This window comes from Hydra vulgaris, chromosome 10 (genome assembly GCF_038396675.1).
Source record: "Hydra vulgaris chromosome 10, alternate assembly HydraT2T_AEP".
NCBI lineage: Eukaryota > Metazoa > Cnidaria > Hydrozoa > Anthoathecata > Hydridae > Hydra > Hydra vulgaris.
In genome coordinates this window covers 44,285,235-44,306,581 of record NC_088929.1, presented here as the reverse complement: position 1 = coordinate 44,306,581, position 21,347 = coordinate 44,285,235, and the positions used below count along the sequence as shown (strand labels likewise).

Sequence of the window (21,347 nt, the reverse complement as noted above, 5' to 3'; positions counted from 1 at the left end):
AAAAAAATTATCATTTTATCATTCTTTCTCAGGTGGCATTGTTCCAGGTTTATGGTTATGTGCAAATATTACCCTTCTGTATAAATAAAGAGATAAAGCCTATAATTAGTTACTAAAAGTAACTAATTATAGGCTGGTATCTCTAAAGATAGACTCTTATTATGCAAAGCATAATAAGAGTCTATCTTGCGTCTCTTTTTCTTTTAAATATATCATTTTTGAAATTTTCATATGATTACGCTTCATTTGAGACCCAACATTATACACTTTTAAAGAACTTTTTTCCTGATAATATTAGGAACTTATTTAATGATCAAGGGTTTTGGGGGACCCCTAAAAATGTTTTTTATTCAAAAATTGTTTAAATCCTATGTTTTTTTTATCATATAGTTCACATTGAGGAGGTGGCAGCATATATTTTTCTGAAAATGTTATTTTTTAGTACACCCTAATAAGCAGAGTACACAAAAGTTATTTTAGTCATTAATACAGTCAAGATGCTCGAATGTTACAAGACTTATGTAAGTTGGTTGAATAGAGCAAAAAATGGCTAATCAACTTAAATAAAGAAAAATCCAAAATTATGCATACCGGAAAAAGAAACTTCACCTGTAAATATTTAATGTGCTGTACACTCAATATGATTCAGCAAAATGTTTCAGTTATACAAGAAACCATGTTAGAGAGAGATCTTGGTGTTATGATATGGAATGGCGTATCAACACAATTGCAAGAACTAATAGAAAACTTGGTTAGATAAAGAAATCTTTTTGTCAATTAGATGAAAGTACAATCAAATTATTGTACATGTTACTGGTTTGTCCACATTTGTTTGCGGTGCCTGTATGGAACCCTTAGTATCAAAAGAATATTGATAAACTTGAAAAATATCAACTTATATACATATAACTAGTTTAAAGAGTGTTTGCTATGAAGATAGACTGAAAAGATTTAACTTGACTGTTTTAAAAACAAGAAGAGTAAGAGGTGATATGATTCAATATTAGTGATGTGCCAGGTTCCCCATTGGTCCCGAGCATCCTGTAATTTGGTTGTTTTCCTGGGTAACCCAAATCTGCCCTTTTGTTGCAAAAGAAATTTTTAATAAACATTAACCTTTTTTTTAATAAACATTTAACTTTGAATTGTGTTGAAATATTATGAACAGGATTGCTTTTAGTTTTAACTTCAACAATTAAACTTCTTGATTTAAGTCTAAGACTGTTACTCTCACTGAGTCCTATTCTTAACCTCTTCTTTGATTATCGTTCACTGCTGGGCTTTCATGGAAATCATATATATAATTGATAGCTAAATTAGCATCTGCTAAGGTTGCTTCTCTTTATTGTACTTGCTATTTATTACTCCTGATTCCCTACCTCTTGAGTCTCTCTCCCATTGTCATAAAGATGCATCTCTTTTTCTATTCTACAAATACTATCATGGTTGCTGCTCAAAGTAGCTGTTATCTCTAGTTCCATTAACTAAAACTCTCCATTAACTCATTCAGTCTCATTCGTTCGCTGTATCTGTCCTTGCATGCTCTAAAAAAATTCATCTAGTTTTTTTCCTCGCACTTCAACCCTTTAGAACTCTCTCCCATTTTCATATTTTCCTGACTCATACAGCCTACAACTTTTCAATTCTTCTGTCAACCATTTCGTTGCTCTATAACTCAATTCATTTTTTCCTCTAGTAACTCTCAACTTAATAGTGGTTGCTTACAGCCTTGTTGGGAGTGAAACTGAATTAACAAAAAATAAGGAGTGTTATGGAGTTGACAACCACAAAACCCTATTTACTCAATATAGACATGTCTTACTTAAATATTTTTTACAATATATTTTTGCAAAATAATGAAAATGAATTGCAAAAAAGGAAACTTATTTATATGGATATTTGAATAGCTTTTTTTATTGTTTGAGAGTTTATTCACAAGAGAATTTTTAGTAATTAAACTTTGAATGAATGAGTTTGATACTTTGATCTATTTGAGTTGTGTAATTTGCTTTTAAGTACAGTTTTTGCTAAATATTTGTTTACAATAACTAAGTTTAAACTAAACGAAATTAATAGTTTAAACTTAAACGAATGTTTAAAATAAGCATGTAAGATTTTCATTTATCTGTATATTTTAATTGTTTAAATATACGGAGCTCCACAATTATAACATTAAAAAAAACTTGAATTAATCTTTTTAAAAATAGATTTGTGGCTGTTTAGAAAAATAATAGTGCAATATTTAGCCAAGTCCTCAATATTCTTCTGGTTATGGATATCTTTAGTTCCTATTTGTTTTATGTATTTGTATATATATTCCAACTATTTAAAATAGATCTCGTGCTGGTTACCTGGGTTTGAGCCCAATATTTTCTCGCTGATATATTTTATTTACTTACTGGGTACATTTTATTGTCAGTTAAAGTTAGTCCAGATTTTTAGTTACCACCTCTTAGTATATCACTAATGGATTTAAAGAACATTGTTGGGTGTTCTACTGAGAGCTTTGATTTTCATTTTGGACAACAAAAGCATATTTTTTCTACAAAGTCAACAATAACGATAATGCTTGATTGATCCAAATTTTGTTTTTGTTTTAATTTTACTTGAAATCAGGAAATAAAGAAACAACCTTACAGCTTTTCATAGCAGAGTGTTTATAGTTTAATGAAAGTCAGAACTTCTGTTATCAAAATCAATAGTTTTTAATAATCTGTGTTTTGCCATTGCTTTAAGTTTATCTCAAAAATATGTTCTCCAAAAATTTCACATGAATGAATAGTGAGCACTTCTTTAACAGAACAATCATTACACTGTGTGAGTATGTATTCTTTGTTTCTACATTCAATAGCAATATGGCATTTTGGTGGTAAGAACAAGTGCAAACAAAATGTATACCACTGGCACATGGTAAAATGCATCGCTTTGGTCTAAGTGAAGAAAACTTTGAGTAGCTTATATGAACTTATGGATTATTTATGTTGTGTAATATAAATATACAGTTTAAATTCACAAAGGTGTTTATTTTTTATGGATTTTTTTAATGATGCATACATAATTTTTTTCTGGGGATAGCTAGACAAAAATTACCTGAGTCATAAAACATTTTAACAGAATTGTATACATATTTAGGTAAAACTTTGGTTTTATACAATGGTATAATATACATATTTATATATATGTATATATATATATATATATATATATATATATATATATATATATATATATATATATATATATATATATATATATATATATATATATATATATATATATATATATATATATACATATACATATATACATATATACATATACAACAATGGTATAATATACATAATATATTATACAAATATCTAACAATCCTTTCTTATTATAAATTCCTCTAGCTATCTTTCCCTGGTATTCTTTAATTGCAAAGTTATTTTGACTTTCTTATATCAACCTACTTGGGGGTGCAAGTTATGAAGTTGAAAAATAATCTTTTTGTCAGAACACAAAATTTTTTTCTTTTATTAAGCCTATTATTTCATCAATGTTTTATCTTTTTTTAGTGCTTTTTGTTTCATCTCACATTTTTTTTTGAGAGAAACTTGACATGACATTCAATGTCTCTAGTAGTGATTTCGCCGGTTAACCGTTTCAAAAACCGGATAACAGTTCCCATCATTTTGTGGTTAACCGACTATTTGGTTACGGAGGGGGTTAATAAAAGGAGGGGGGATTTTTTATAAAAAATTTTAATTTATAAATTCAAATTAAAAAGTTTTTTACAAAACACGAATAAAACTTTTTAATTCTAGCGCGGCTTGCTGTCAAATGCACATTTTCTATCAGCCGTTTTATCATAATTTCAATATAATTTAATTTGCTTTTACTTTGGTGGGAAATAAACTAAGTTCGACGATTTTTAAAGCTTGTTTTCGCTGAACTTTTTGTTTTTATTTGTAACTGATATAATTATTTTTTAATTTTTAGGCCGATTTTCATAGAGTTTTTTTTTTAAAATCTAAGGATATAAATTTAACTTTGATAACAAGTAAAAATTAATAAACGGGGGGGTCTTAATAAGCTAAGGAAAAATAATCAAAAATTAATAAACGGGGGGGGGGGGGGGGGTGGTGACGTTTATTAGGAACTCGAGAGTAAAAACATGGAAAAAGACATTACAAAAAAATTACACATAAAGTCGTACAAACATATTAACAACCACTATCAAATTTATATGCACTATAATTACAAAGCCACTTGACGTCACGGAACATTCTAACGTTTAACTTAATATTACAAATTATAAGCCCTGCAAATTTTTTTTTATCAAAATCTTTTAATATCAGCGGATTTTTAAAAGCATTCTCTCATCTAAAAACATTTGATCAGGAAAAGAAAGATGTTATAAAGTTAAATTGCGTGTATTTAAAAAACTTATTGTTATGCGGACATAGATTGAAGCATGGATAAACTTGAATGTTCTCAAAACATCTTGGTCCGGAAAAATAATTTAAAGAACATTTGATAACACTAAAATACCGCCAAATCTACAAATAAACGAATTCTATTGGTTCAAAAAACACGCTGAGTAAGCAAAAAAAGTTCCAGAATATTCCGAAAAATCTTTCTTAAAAATGAATTGTTAAAGTTGCATAAGTAATAAGTAATACTTTGAGATTTCTATTGTAAATTGTTATAAGAATATATTATCAAACAAAACTGATTAAATTAACATTTAAATTAATAAAAGAAGTTTATAATCTTTTATCAATTAAGATATGTCAAACAATATGCGTCATAAGTAAGTTGTTACTTTCTATAAAAATTTTAAGTCGGTTTTTATTATTCGAAAATAGATATTTGATATTCGAAGAAAATCCGGTTAACCGAAAAACCGGATAATCGGCGAAATCACTAGTCTCTAGTTACATTCTTTATCATTATGTTATTGTGTGCAACTTTTTGTTTTTCATTTGAGAGCTTATGTTTTGAAGATTTTGAATAAGGCTTTAGAGATTTATTTAAATTTTTGTTGATCTTGTTACTTTGAATGAACAAAATCCTAATCTTGTTTATCTCTCACTTTGTTTCTCTTTAGATATTCTTATTTGACAATCTTTTGTTTATTAGGTTTTCAGAGTATTTTCTCTATATTTAAACTACTTCAAATCATGGTTTATAGCTCTTTTATTGTAACTATATAAAAACAATGAAGTGAAATGACTGAAATTTTAAATATATGATTGAAGTGTTAAAAGCTTCTTGGTACATAATTAGAGATGGTCGGACATGGGTCAAATTGTGTCCGATGTGCGACCGAGTCAAAAAAATTTTACAAGATGATTGATCGGTTTGAATTGAAAAATTTTCAACGGTATCCGTGATCAAAATGTTCGGTTCTGATTGAAGAATGTTTTGTCCGATGTCTGCCATTGTCTGACTTTTTTATGGCCGCCATGTTCGGCGTTCGACCGGGCTGGCATTTCTGGGCCAAATCGATTAAAATTGATTGACTTTTCCGAAGGTGTTCGAATGTTCGGTTGTACGACTTGTTCAGCATTATTATCTCTCTTGAATTTATTCCATTTTAATCCAAATTATTCGCCACAGCTTTAAATTATTTCAAGACTTTTGCTATTGTTTCGCAGTGGAAGCTATTAAAGTTCCACCACTTATTTGGAACACATCAGGCCGTTGTAGTTCTGAGGGAAGAGAAGAGATATTTTACATAAGTGCTAGAGAGTGCAAGGTAAATTACCATATTCGGACAGGTGTCCACTATTGAGAAGTGAATTTCAGAGGGTAATATGATTCAGTGTCCAGTTCTGTTTACAGTAAGTGTCCTTTAAGTGTTCTGTACGTTGTTTTGATTATTGTGTTTTGACGTTTCTGGGGTGATTATTTAGTTGACGTTTACCGGAAAATAAATGCGTTACAATTAATAGTTGATTGTTATAGTGGAAATATTCATTTTTTCTGGAAATTTTAAGTTATGGTTACTGTATATTTTAGTTTAAAATTTATAGTTGATATCGTTTAAACCTTTGTTTTATCCTAGTTTTAGTTTTTTTTATTAAAAATCACGATGTATGCGAAACTATGCTTGGTTGTACTCTTGTTGCTTGTGAACAGATATCTAAAGAGCATGAAACGTACGCACATATAAACGTTAAATATTTTGTTTATTTTGATTCTATTGTTATCTTGTTGTAAACTTTTAATGGTCTATTGTTCTATATACGCATCATAGCTTTGTATGTGACAGAAAAGTTGAGTAATTCTCCAGGTGTGTTTTTCATGCTTTTTTTCATGGGAATTATTTTTTGTTTGTGGTTTTTATTTTCGATTATTCACTACAGCTTTAAATTATTTCAAGACTTTTAAAAGTTTCATTCTCCTTGGACTACAGGATATTGGTGAATATTATTTTATGGTGAATATAATTTTAAATGAACAAATTTCCAGTGGTTCTGTTCTTTTGGAAGCGAAAACTACTGGTGTAGGCAAGTCAGAAGTTTGGATGAATTTTTCTTTGCTCTTCAAATTACATGCCACCAAACCTGTCAAAAATATTGCAGTTTGTAACATTTGTAAAAAAGCTGTTCACCAAAAGCTAAGTAGCACTACTACTTTGATCAGACATTTAAAAACACATGCCCCAACAGCTCAAGATCCTTCACAGTCTATGTTGCCAGTAATAAAAAAGGAAAATTCTACCTTCAAAACATCTGTGCAAGTTCATAAAAACCACAAGAATGCGATGTTGAATAGTTGTCTTGCGTTATTTAGTACTGATCTTCGTCCATTTGTAACAATTTATGGGGAAGGATTTGAATCTGTCATAAACACTGCTATTCATCTTGGTGCTACTTATCGGGGACATATTACTGCTAAAGACATTCTTCCTTCCAAACACAAAGTTGCTGAAGCCATGAAAACTAGTGTTTCAAAGTCTAGAATCACAATCAGCCGACATGAAAACTAGTGTTTCAAAGTCTAGAATCACATCATCATGACATGATGAATATGATTTATTTTGAATTTATCAGACAAAATGTCTGTTTTGCAACAGACATTTTGTCTGATAAATTCAAAATAAATCATATTCATTGCATTCGTTTGTTTTTTATTCCTTTTTGCAAGTTTTTCAAAGTCTTCGGACAAAATGCTTCTGCCAAGCTTATAGAAACAAAGGAAAACCTGCGATGTCTTATACAATATTGTAATTTTGAAAAGACAAACTAATCACCGACCAATTCTCTATCTCAGAAAAAGCAGCACTCCTCTACCAAGCCTTTTTCTAACCACATTTTGCCTTCACTTTCTTCCTTTATTGACTCAACAGCCCCTGTTGAGAGTAATGAAATTGAACAATATAGTAGAACTGAAGTTGTGGCACCAAATGTTCAAGATTTAAAAAATTTGGGGAATGAAGCACTGAAGTGGTGGGGAAAAAATAAAGAGACATTTCCAGTATTGTTCATTGTATCTAGCTTTGTTCTTGCCATTCCTGCTACCTCAGCCCCAAGTGAACGAATGAATTCCATTGCAAAGCTGATTACTAATGACAGGAGAGCCAATCTTGCACCAGAAACAATTGAAGCCTTGATGCTACTTCGAATGGACAAGGAACTGCAAAATTCCCATTTCAATGCTAAGGACAAACACTAAAAAAACTTATTGAAAACTTACTCAACTTTTTTTTTTAATTTACTACCGGTATATACTTTACTTAAATCTGTACTAAAAATTACTACGAACCTGTAAATATGAAATACCAATAAATATGAAGAATTACAACAACAACAAAAAATTGTCCGATTCTTGTGTCATTTTTTATTTTTCATTTTTTTTGCGGTTCGGTGGTTCGGATCGTACAAACACGGGCGAACAGAAAAACGTCAATCAGTTTGAACATCTCTATACATAATATAAAATGTATAAAACTTGTATTTGTTATGTTTCAGAAAATATAAATCAAAAAATTATGTAATTATAAAATTATCAAACTTGCCAGATACTTACAAGCAATTTTTTGAGTGTGCATTGAATGAATCACAACAAGCTTTCTCGTTACTTTCAAATATTTTGTAGAATATCTTTTAAATAGTATTGTTAATTTTAATAATTCAATTTAAAGATATAATTTTTAAATAAAGATGTAATTTTTTTTCTTCTTTATTTAAAGTTTTAATAACATTTTGTTGGCCTTCGCATAGTCTAATGAGAGTCAATAGAATACATCTTACAAAGATAAAATACTGTGAATGAACATTTTATTATCAAGCAGACATTTTTTTGAACAATTAAATAAAAATTCTACCTTCCAACTTCATTTTTAGTTAAAAATTAGTTTTTAAATTAGAAATAATTCTTACTTTTTCAGATTCTTTCTTTATTACAATGTCTTGCATTTGAATAAATTTTGGTATTGTTAGTTTTATTTAAATAAAAATGAATGTTGTTCTTAACTAAACATTTTATTAACTACATAATTGCCAAAATTAAAACAAAAACAAATACACATCAATAACATATTTGTTCAGTTTTTATATAAAAACAAAACAAGATGTGCTTTTTAACTGTCAAGATAATTAATTGTTACATCTAATTATATAAGTCTTACTTAAATATAACATAACTGTAATTTTTTCTTCTTCTTCGAGTCTTTAAACCAAATTTAATACCTAATTGGAATTCCATTTGCATGTTTTTTTCAGTAATCTAAAAAAGTTTTATTTCTTTAAAATTATAGTTCTTGATACGCTGGACCCTAAAGTATATAGATTAGTTATTTATTTATATTTCATTTGTGCATCAAAAAAGTATTGTACATGCTTTATTATCTTCTTTTTTTTTTAGTTTTTTAATTTTATTAACGAAGCTAGGCCTAGCTTCTTCTTAATGTGACCTATAGGTCACATTAAAAAACCAGCTCAATATTAAAATTGTAATATCCTGGGAACCGTTCAACATTTTAGTCTAAAAAAATTTTTGTAAACTTTTTTTTGTAACATGCAATAGCCTATGCAATGCAAAAGTTTGAAGCAAATATGGGTACCCATTGATTCAAAGTTTCTTAAAATTTTGGATGATTTGATGTGGAATTATTCACATTTGAATGAGGTTTTTTGTCAGATTTAATTGAAGCTTGATCGTGCTACAATTTCTGGAAAAGCATGTTTAATTTGACACAAGTTTAAATTGATTGAATAATAAATAATACATAAATTATGTTTATAATATATAAATTACTTAAACTTTTAAAGTTCTATGGGTAATATTTGCGGTGTGGAATTTTATAGAGAAAGTAATTCCACTGGATTGACCGAATTTAAATTTTATTATTTAAAAATGTGCGTTAAAAAGTACCCGATTTACCCCAACGCAAAACATTTTATCACTCTCTTTTTGAAAAATTTAGTTTAACCTTTGCTTCATTTCTGATCAAAATATTTTATTTTTAGGAAAAAGGATTTAATGTGGAACATAATATTAAGAAAGTTGTGGGACTTTATAAACAGTGTTGTATCATTTTCTGTGTGCAGTTGGAGAATCGTTTTAAGTAGATATGGTGATGTGTGTCACACAGAGCTAAAAGGTTTGTTTAAATATTAAAAAAATATGTATATATACTAGTCACAGGCAGACAAATAAATATTTGTATTTGGTAGTTAAAAATATCCCTTAAGAATAAATTTTTAACATTATTTAGTGTTAGAAATGAAATTAAAAAAAAATTCTCTTGGTTTTCCCTAAAAAAAACAACGGTCTACCAAGTTTACGGAATTACAAATACATTTCATTCAAATAATTTTAACAATTAAAGTATTTAAGATTGTTGATTTAGAAATTTTTATTAAATAAAATTCAATACGAATACAATGCGCATGATTTTAAAAATGTTTAAATCAACATGAATACAAATGCGCCAATTTGATTTAAAAAATTGCTAAATCAATAAGATTTTGATTTTAAAAATTTCAAAATCAATAGGAATCCAAATACGCCAACTTAGCCCATATATGGGCTAAATTGGCGTATTTATAGTAACTAAAATTGGCGTAAACTAGGTAGACCGTTATTTTTTTGGGGGAAACCAAGAGATTTTTTTTTTATTATTTTTAACACTAAATTAAGTTAAAAATTTATTCTTAAGGGATATTTTTTAAAAGGCTTGTTTTCATTCTATTTGGTATACAATTTTTGTATAAAATTTGTTTACCAAATACCTTGTATTAAAAAATATTTGTATTTTTTCTAAACTTAAAATTTGAATTTGGAAAATGCCAATTACATATATTTGTATTTGAATTAGTATTAGAAAATCTGAAATTAACGTATTTGTATTTGGTAAAATCTATTTGACCCCAATCCTGGTCTCAAGGTAAGTGGAATATTATGTTCTTTACTTTTATTTTCAGAGATGAATAACTTGGTACAAAAAGAAATCCATAATCTTATTTCCCGTCCTGCATCTCCACATACCGATGTTTGTGTTCGATGCTCCACTGATGACAGCAAACGCGGAAAGTGCGTTTTTAAGAGTATATCGTTTTGCACGACAAAGGTTGATCGGTACATAAGGCTGATGTTATTTAAAAAAATACGTAATATTGATTCCGCTTACAGTCGCATATACATAATACCGTCATCAAATGGGCAAAAACAGACTTTAGGAACAAACATAAATGATTCTTTTTCTACAGATCGGAAAAACAGATTATTCAATGATTACGACGAAAACCACACTTTCATGCCACTTATTTCCTCGCCTGCCGATGCGTCGTTATTTAGTACTTCGCCTCAATCTGAGTTTTCTAAGATGAATACTTTAGGTCTCTCTCCTCCCAATATTATTGCCGGGCATAATTTACCTTTTTTCTCACCTCTCGGGCAAGTTTCTAATAGCTACATATCTCCAAACAAACATTCTAATAAATTGTGTAATCAACTTGCTTCAGGATTTTTATTGTCAGGTTCTTCGGACGATAAACTGAAAAGTACAGAACCGAGTGTGTTAAGAGTATGTCTTTTTTTTTTTCTCCTAGAAATCTATTGCTTTTATTAACGTTTGACTTATTTAAATTTATTATCATATAGAGTGATCTTTTGATTCACGAATCATCGTCTGCTATTGATTTAACACACCCATTAGATTCTAAAAACTATTTCGAAGTCTTGAGGTAAATTTATATTGGTAATTAAATTATTTATATAGATTGAATGATTTTTGTTTTAAATTATTAGTTAATGCTTTAGATTTATTTTGGAACGTTTTGATAACCTTTCTTGGTTGACTATTAATCCTGCTACCGGTAAGCGAGAGTCGTCGTTTCCGGTTCATGTAAAAAATGTGGAAAATTGTCGCAAGATACTAGCGTGCTTTACTTGTTAATTTTTTTTTTTTTTTTAAATTCGTTTAGAAAGTGAATATGATTTTCGATTTATTTATGTAATCGCTGTCTTTCATATCTATCGCGCGCTTTTCCTATCCTGCGTTTTTTTGATGTTCACATTAGATACCAGAACTCGGTTTAATTTTTGTTTTAGTATTTATATTTTAATGTAAAATCAAAAATTATAGTTTACAGAGATGAAGTTGTATATAGATGAATTTCTTTTATGTAGTTTACAAACTTCTACGATATAGTTTATAAAACCTCGAATTGAGTATTTTTCCAGAATTGTTTATATCTGCTGCAATTTTACGTATTAATCTATTTAAAATAATATTGAAATTAATATTATTTGTATTCTATTCTTGAATTATTCTTATAAGTGTGATCATAGACGGTTTACTCAAACAATATTTAAAGTAGAATCCTTAATAAAAAAGAAAAAATTTGAATCTGATGTTTCCTTTTAGTACGAATAACTTTAAATCTGATATGAGAATACTTCAATATTTTTCTCTGTTATAATAATGGTGTGGAATATTTTTGTGGTACTCTAATTTTATTTTATTTTAAATTGAACATTTTAGAAACTTATAAAGATAAACTAGAATATTTTTATTTTGTTATTTTTCCAAGATCTTTCTGTTAAAAAATGTTTGACAGTTTTATACTATAATCTATGTCTTTTCTCTTTTTGTATTTACAAAAAATTTTTTATCAATAAGTTAAAATGTACTTTTTGTTTTGCAAAAAATAAAACTGTAAAATGTTTTACTTTTTTTTAATATCAGCATTTTATTTACTGAAGAGTTTTTAAGATGTTCCATAATGTTAGCTATGCCTTTTTTTTTTGTTATTTTTACAGCCTTTTATTAGCTTGATGTATCTTAGTTATATGTCCGTTTGTCATAAAACGTTCATGACAAGTGCCAGGTTGTTGGAATTGAAGATAAGTTACATTTCCTCTAAGATAAACGACATGCTGTACAAATTTCCATTATCACCGTTTGCGAAAGTATTTTTTTAGCAGAGCTTTAATACGGACAAAAGGGCATCTTTTGCAATGGTGTACAACACTGACTTAACTTCTAGCTTATCTCACTTCATTTTCACAACGCCTAATGTTTTTAGAGTATTCACTTTCATACAATCTTCGTTTCAATTTTTAACTTTAAATGCAATGTTCTCAGGGGGACCCTTTGTTTTTCCTTTAAACGTTTACATTAGGTGAGACGTATGGGTCTCATAAATGTGATGCTTGTATAACCTCCTTATTATAGTTAAGTTAAGTTTTACGTTTAACAAGTGAATTACTTTAGCATACTTATCCGTGTTACTACTGGTCAAATCACTGCGACAAGCAAAAAATTAAATAACAAAATCGTAATTAGTAATAACTTTATTAACTCTATTGCCTGGCATTATTAACTCTATTGCCATGCCATGGCATCCAGTACCATTTTTCAGTTAGGCATTCTTAAGCAATATATCATCGTAATCTGTATATTCTAAAGACCTAACACTCACAGCCAATCTTTTATAAACAGTAGGAAATTTAAGATCTTCCAAAATTTCCTTAACTAATCAAAGATGTCAAAATGTAGAACTAGTAGAAAGGTCTCTTATTGGCTTAACTGTCTGGAATTTTAGGCACACCTTAGTGTGCCCAAAATTAAAAAACCAGAAGTTCAAGAAACATCGCACACCAGTGATACTTCCAATTATGACGACGATGAAAGGCGGTACAACTACTTGTTGTAAAGACTTGTTGAAAATATATAAACTCATGGTTTAGATATTTTCAACAAAGGTTGAAAATTTATTTCTTTGCTCATTTTATTTTTATTTGATATATTCGAAATGTCACGAAGAGTGGTTTTTGCCAAATAATCGGCTGAAACACCGAATATTCAGCAACACTTAGATATCGAAGGTTCAGACCTGCTTCGTTAAAGTGCATATTTCAACTATACTGTGGGCATTTTTGTTTCGTTTGTGACTAGGTTGTGTCACAACACACATTAATCATTGGTTATTACACCAAATTTATTAACTACAGTAATGTGTAAAAGTATCATACTCCTCAAACCATTCAAAAATATTTTCAAAATAAACCAACTCAGGTTTATCTTGCATTTCTTATTATTTGGAGGCGGCAGTCTATAATTAGAAATTTTATTAAGAAAATGCTTTTAAAAATAGCGAGCGGCTATTTTTGGAAGTATGTATGAATTATCAGAAAAAACTCAATTATTTGCTAAAGTCAAACGATAAAAAGGTTTTTATCATAACTTACAATCTGTAGATTTTAATTACAGTTAATTCCGGTTAAGTCGATTACCGGTTAACTCGAACTTTTGTTATCTCGAACTGTTTCATTTCGTCCCTTAAATCGTCAAATACACTCAAACCTCTTTTTGTGCGGTAGATAAGAACCGCATAAAAGAAAATGCATAAAAAAATCACGTAAAACTTCAGGAGTAACTATAAAATATAGTTTTCGAAACAATATTAAAAACTTTTTTTTTTATGCGGTTAGATTCGGACCGCATAAAAAAACTCTTTGCATTGCTACACAAAAATTCAATTCAATTCTTATATAAAAAATATATAAAAGTTAACGTTGTAACGCAATTTGTGGTTGCATGTTCATAACAGTAACTTTATAAAGACGTATGTACATTAGGCCGGATCATAACTTAAAAAAATTTGGAAAATTTCTTCGGGAATTTCCAGTAATTGGCTCTCAAATACGCTGAATGCAATGCTGCAAACCGTTTTTCGCTACTACTTTGCTATACTTTGTATTTTTACCTTTGAAGTTTTCAAATAAATTAACTTAAAAACGCTCATTTGTTACATAATTTATTGATTGAATTTATAATAAAATTCAAATTATTTGAACAGTTAAAACAATATATCATTAGCAAACGTTGATTAGAAACTATACTTAAATGTTCTTAAATTCAGATTTTGTGTTAAAGTGAGGCATCAACTTGCGGCGCTCCAGTTGAACGTGAATATAGCCATCACGATTTTTATGACCATAAACTTTGGATGCTGATTCAGTCACAATTTTAATCACACGTTCAACACTTTGACATGGAAATGGCTCAATGTCAATAACTATGTCTTCAACTGACGAAAGCCATGCCAATATTTTTACAGTTGGAATATGTTTTGTCAGAACAGGTTCCAAGCGGGGCTGTGTTTGCCAGTCAATCAGTTCTTCATAACTAGTCGCTTGAAATCGTATCTCTGGGAGTTGAAATTTTCGATTTGGTATGTCATCTTCACGAGCACGAAGAATTCTCTTCAACGCAAGCTTACGGATCTCTTGACGGTTGTCTTTGAGCATAGCCAGAATAATGCTCTCGATATGAGCCGGGCAGCTATTGCGCTTCAAAACTTGCTGAACAATTATTCGATAACGCACAGGAAGAAATCGTGATGTTTCTATCATTTTATAATAGTGTGGAGCAGCATTCCAGCAGTTTGAATGTTTCTTAATGTCAAACCAAACAACCGCATATGAATTCACAATAAATTTAGCCAAAAGTATTAGTTCATTTGATGGATTTCAGTAGATATATAGAGGCGTAGAACACGGTTTGCTAGTGTCAACCACCTTGCATGGTTTAGTCGCCCAGGTGTTCTAGAATTAAATCTATCTGGTATAACACCTGTCTTCACCGCATTAACAATTTCGAAAAAGTACAGTTGATCACTGCTTAACAACTGCTTATTGCATATAATAGGTTCACCAACAAATATGGCAAAGCTGACTATGGGTTTCTGAACAGACATTGAAATAGACTTGCCAATTGGTCCATTAAATGAATGGGGTCCAGTTGTTGCACCATCTAAGGAGTGAAAAAGATGTCGCAAAGGAAGCTCGTTCAGATGTAAAAGACAAATGGACCAGTGCAGTGGTCGACCAAGTTCAATTTCCATTCTGCGTATAACTCCATTGTTTAAACAAGTATTAACGTTAGTTGAATCAGAACCAATACAAACAAGGTTCATGCAGTCAACAGTATCAATTATTGAATCTGCAATGGATTTGGCTGATCCACTTGTTGGCGAACAATGATCAACATACTTTGAATTTGGCTCTGATAAAATGGAAATATGTTCCTCAGAAATCACAGTCTGCCTATCCCCCTCAAGTTTTAAAGTCTGATCTTTCCTTCCATCAAAATACAATCCAGTAATTCTACAATCAGCATTTTTACAGGATGTTCTCAGTAGTTTTCGTTCTCTGCGAATTTTATTCCGATCCACTGGCCCCATATGTTCTATACCAAAATCAACCAGAGTTGCTGATACAATCGCGGCAATTGCTCTATCTGATATGCCAAAACCATCTGCTTGTAGAGCAATATTTTTTAAACAACGGTTTTTCAGACGAGTAGATGTGACTTCGGTATCGACATCTGATACGGAAGGGGAATAAGTTTCGGTGTCAGAAATGTTGTCTGTTTCATTATCTGATTCATTATCAGATGCTTCAACGACTCTGGCACACTTAACTGCAGTCTCTTCCTTTGATAATGAAACAGATTTTCGTTTTAAACGCCTCTCAGCACGTGCGGATTCCTTCTTGTCGATTCCAGCTATTCTGCCAACACGTATAGTGCGTTGATCAGTTAGGAAGTCATGCTCAATTGCTGGCACCTTCAGAACCATTGGACAGCAACAAGACGAAAGTTCTTTGCATTTACACGAACAAATGTCAAACAATGTGTCAAGATCTTTTTCTATTTCATCTTGTTTGACTGTTGCAGACTTTGATATCTGAGAAAGTTTCTCTGCTAGTCTCTTACAAACAGACCGTAGTGGTTCAGTTTCATAATTCTTCTCAGACAAGTATGCTTTGCCTACTTGCTTGTGGGTTGGCAAGCAAAAATTGGGTAATTCACGACCTTCTCCAAAAAGTATATGATGATTCTTTGAAGCTTTAGATCTTGAAATCATTATTGTTTTACAATTTTATAACACATCAGAATTTCAGTTAATTTCTAAAAATACAAGATGAGACGGATAAATTCTGCAATCAGTTGATAAAAGCAGAAATTAATAAACAATCATATAAAAATAGAATAATATAATAATAATAATATAAAGTTATAATAGCGTTGGAGTTAATCATATCATTAGGGTTAATTTAGTTAGGTAGGTATAGGTTTGGTTCAATTTCATAACCTTGGGATTATATCTAGTATTAGGGTTAAATGCATGTTTCAGTTAATGCATGTACTAAAGTAAATATACTTAGCATATAAAACCTTAAAACTTAAAAATGCAAAGTATAATCAATTTTTTAGAAATATTTTTTTTGTAAATATTAAACAACACTATATCACGCCACTTTTCACAAATTCTAAAAAAAATTAATTTTTATGATCCGGCCTAATGTACATACATATTACACATTTTAATCGTTGAGCTCAAAAATTAAATTAAATGAGATCGCACAAAAAAATCGCATAAAACAAAACGCACAAATAAAGTTTAGATTACTGTTAAAAGTCTCCGGAATAGTCGAATCTCGGATAACTCGAACTTTTTAAATCGAACCATTTTTTCGTCCCCTTTCAGCAAATTTCTTCGGTTAACTTAAACTCTAACCTACTTACTAAAATTATTTTAGCAAGATATATACTCTTTTATTTTTGATTTTATTAAAAGCAATATCATTTAAACATTTTCTATTGATACGCAAGTTGTGTTTAGGAATTTAAAAAGACTAAATTTAGAATTAAAAAAAAAATCTATTTGGAAAAAAGAAGAAATTTTTGTCTTCTAAAATTCTCTTACATAAATAATTTAGCAATTGTAATTAAAATTTTTGGCAATTGTTAAACTTTACAACTGTAATTAAGAAATAAAATGAAAAGTTTAAAAGAATTTTAACGCTCGCCGACAAAAAATTATAAAACTTAATTTTCCTGGAAGTCAAACATTAATCAAGGTGCGAGAGTTAAAAATTTCCGGAAATTTTCATGGAAATTTCATGGAAATTTCCAGAAATAGCAGTAAAATAAACAGTAAAAATCTATCCGCTTTCTCAATGCTATCTTTCCTATGCTATTTTTTCTCTACGCGATCTCTCCGCTTTCTCTATGCTATATTTAACTAACTCACTAAATCACTTACTCTTGGTCTGCGAAGCGGATTATGATGCTCTTTAGTGAGCTGAACTCGTCTTTGCGGACTAGGTAATGTGGCCTCTGTATGGCAACTAGCCGTAGGAGGATAAGCCACAATACCAAAAAAGCAATAAAAGTAGTATTGTTATGTCAGTTATGTAAAACGGGAAAAGTAACAACAGTTTCTATCGAGTTAACTTGATATTGAACTTAAATTGCACATTCTAACATCTGGTGTAATGTATGTCCACTATCTCTATGCTATCTTTTTAACTCGACTTCTTTTGACTTTCACTCTATGGTCCTTCGTTTTTCTTAAATTCATTTTCTCTTGGTCTGTGAAGCGGGTTATGATGCTCTTTAGTGAGCTAAGCTTGTCTTTGTAGGCCTTGGTTTGTGGCCTCTATATGGCAATTAGTCGGAGGAGAATAAACCACAATACCAAAAAAGTAGTAAAACGCTTAAGTTGTTGTATGTTACTTTTTCGTTTAATACTTTTAGGAAACAACGAAAATTAGATGCTTTCCGTGTTAGCTTGTGTATAACATATTTCTAGCTTTTACTTCTCTCAACTACGATGTAAGATATTCACAAAGTACAAAGAATAAAACCTTTTTTAGATTAACAAGTTTTATTGTGTAATATGCAATGATAGCGCGCTTACTTCAAAAACTAAGCGACATTTAATAGACATTAAAAGATGTACTTTCCCTTTTAGGTATGGGGGTGCAAACTATGTTTAGTCTTAAACAATGCTTGCTACGGCAATGAACGTCAATATTAGGGGTGTACAGATTTGAAATTTTGAAGTCCGGCCGGAACCGGATTAGCCGTAATTGTAACGGCAAATCCGTGACAATTACGGCAAAAAACATCAAGAGAGCTAACGAGTTCCGGCCGGAACTCGTTTGCTCTTTTGATGTACCTTGTTTTTGCGCAATATTTAAAGTTTTATGAAGATAATGTTTTAATTAATAATTTAAAATAAATTAATAATTTAATGTTTTTAATTATTAATTTAAAACAATTCGATTAACTTACTTCATTTTATTTTATACTCGGTTTATTTTATAAACCGTATAAAATCGCGTTTCAAATTTGTTTTATATTAACGCAAAGCTCAGTATATTTACGAAACAACTTCGCAGTATTGCTTAAAATAACAATTTAATACTTTTTAATAATGAAACTTGTTTTATTGTGAACTTGTATATAATAAATAGTTTTCTGTAACTAATTTAAGTGCTTTAAGTATTGTAATATTTGCGTTTTTACTTTAGTTTTTTTAAGTATCATGTTAATCCGTAGAATTAATCCGTATAAATACGTAGCTTGCTCATTACATTATAACTTTCTCATGACACTATAACTGCAACTTAAACTTTAAATTATAACTTAAGCTGTAAATTATATTAGTAACTTATGCTGTTTTAAACTCCGCCAAACGAGAATATCATAAGATTACATTTAAATATTCGAAAATTTATGTTAAAAAATAGCAATTACGAACTCATGTACTAAAGCTACAATTTATACAAACGCAACCCCCTCATCGCAAAAGCGGTAGGGGGGCCAAGGAAAAGAGTGTGTGTGTGTGTGGGGGGGGGGGGTAGCGACAAGAGTTGGGGGTAGCACATTAACCCCTAGAAATATTTTTTTTCAAGAATCGCACTTGTGATGAATATACTTTATCAATGCTTATGTGCCTTTTATCATAACTATTAAGTCTAAGACACTAAACAATCTAAAGTTTGAATACTAAGTTTACTTTGGCTAAAAATTATCGTTAAAAAAAAGAAGCATTTAATTTTATTGCAACAGTTTTGTTATTAAAAAATATATTTATACTATACATATTACTGAAAGCAAGCATAAAGAAATAAATTTACTTTCTCACTAGTTTATACACCTATTTTTTCTGCAAGATTTTATTTTCAACGGGACTGAATGCTCGTTGGACGTCTTAAGAACATCATACCGACTTGTGACGCCTATAAAATGTTGTATATACGTCTTACAAACGGTTGTGCGTTAAATGGTTGTGTGCTTAAGTCAATGCTCTCAACAAGCTTACATTCGATTAAAATTAATGTCAATCTACGGTCGCAGAGTGGAATATTTGTATGACAAAACCGCTCTAAAATATTTTATGGATTTTTTTCACTTTATTAGTTTAAAACACAGATCATCATACAGACTGTTTCTTTGGAAAAAGGCAACGTTTTTTTGTGCCCTTTTGATCTAGAACTACTTATGTATGGGTCTGAACTCAATAGCAGCCTATTTAATACGTCTGTAATGCAGTCGATACGAGAAAACTTTCGACTAAAATTTTGTCTGTACTGCCGAAAGTGTTTGTTTCGGGCTTCAGCTACCTCCTTGGATAACTGGCCGATAGTGAGGATTGCATGAGTTATTACTTTAGCTCCATGCATTAAAACTTTATGCATGGTTTGAGACATGGGATACCAACCATACAGATTGATATACAGTTTAGCAGTTTCATGAGCAAAAGCGTCGAACTTAACAGCATCAATTTTATATCCACTTGAAATGACTTCAAGAATAACGTGTAAACTTTTTATCAAATCCAATTTAACATCAGTCATTTGTGAAGATGATTTCGGGTTTGAAAAGAATCTTCTTGACGTATTGCCGTCATTTGTATTTCCAAATCCTGCTTTAGGTATATCTACTTGAAGCCATAATTCTTCTTTGAAAGATGTTTGTATCTTCGTCTTTGTTTCTTTGACAATTTTTTATTCCTCGGCTGATCAAGCTTGCCACTTTTGTAAAAGTATTTTATAAGCTAAATGAAGAAGCGATTCAAAAAAGTGAATCCTTGCATGAAGAGTCGAGAGTCCAAACGAGATGGTTTCTGCATTGATTGGCTCTTTTTTAATCAACTTATTAAAATCTTTTGATGTTTGTTCACAAATGTAGCACCTCATAGTTGATGTAGTATCAGTTGCAGCGATGCACACTTTACCATCTACCATTGTAAAAGCAAGGTATGCTTTATTTTTCCAATTTCATTGGGCAACCTTGTTTCCCTGAGATTTCTTATTTGGTTTTCTACGTGCTCTATCTCGTCCATTGTTATGTCTTTAGATTCACTAATGAAACTTATTCGAATGGACCTGAAGAACCTTGGAGATGAGGAGACTGGGTTTTGACATTTTTTCCTGTTAGCCATCAATTTTAACAATCATTCTCAGAGGTACTAAAAAACTTTGAAAAATATTTGCATCACTGTTGGTGTTGTTTTGAAATTTTTGCTTAAATTTTGCTTGTTGCGATTCATCACAGCCCCATTTCAATATTAAAACCATATTTTTCTGTTCTTCAATTGAACACTTTTCTACAACCTCTGAAACATATTTATATAAGCGTAATGTGGTGTGGTCAAGTAATGTTTGTAGTTAAATTTTAGCTGTTGTTTCGGTTTCTTGTATCGATTCCTTATCAGGGTAACATTCTTTTTTGGCTTGTTGTATTACTGAGTAGCAGGGGTAGACATTTTTGTTTCTACTTTGAATAAGTTCCCACTGTTTTCTAGTAAAATTGCCTTCTACAAACAGTGCCAGTGTCTCTTGAAGTGTTAATTTATTGACAATTACTTTTTTAAAAGCAGAGCTAAATGCTTTTCGGTATTTCTTTGCTCTGGTAGGTGTGGCAGTAATTTCTATAATAAATTTTGAAACATCAGAATTTCCTGAAGTGTGCTGGCTCATTCTGGCTGCATACGTCAACTCATCAACATATATCTGTTTGCGCAAATCCATAGTTTTTCGACGTTTGC

General features: G+C 30.3%; 1 protein-coding gene across 2 annotated transcripts in view; it reads left to right on the top strand.

The window, feature by feature from the left end:
* LOC101236610 (mediator of RNA polymerase II transcription subunit 13) overlaps positions 1–12,227 on the top strand; it is a 69,801-nt gene extending 57,574 nt beyond the window's left edge. For both annotated transcript variants that reach the window (XM_065808108.1, XM_065808109.1), the window contains exons 17-20: positions 9,462–9,595; positions 10,419–11,020; positions 11,098–11,180; positions 11,257–12,227. In XM_065808108.1, the coding sequence (XP_065664180.1) occupies positions 9,462–9,595; positions 10,419–11,020; positions 11,098–11,180; positions 11,257–11,392 (955 nt within the window). In that variant the 3' untranslated portion in view covers positions 11,393–12,227. The remainder of the gene's footprint in view (positions 1–9,461; positions 9,596–10,418; positions 11,021–11,097; positions 11,181–11,256) is intronic.
* Positions 12,228–21,347: the final 9,120 nt, after the last annotated feature.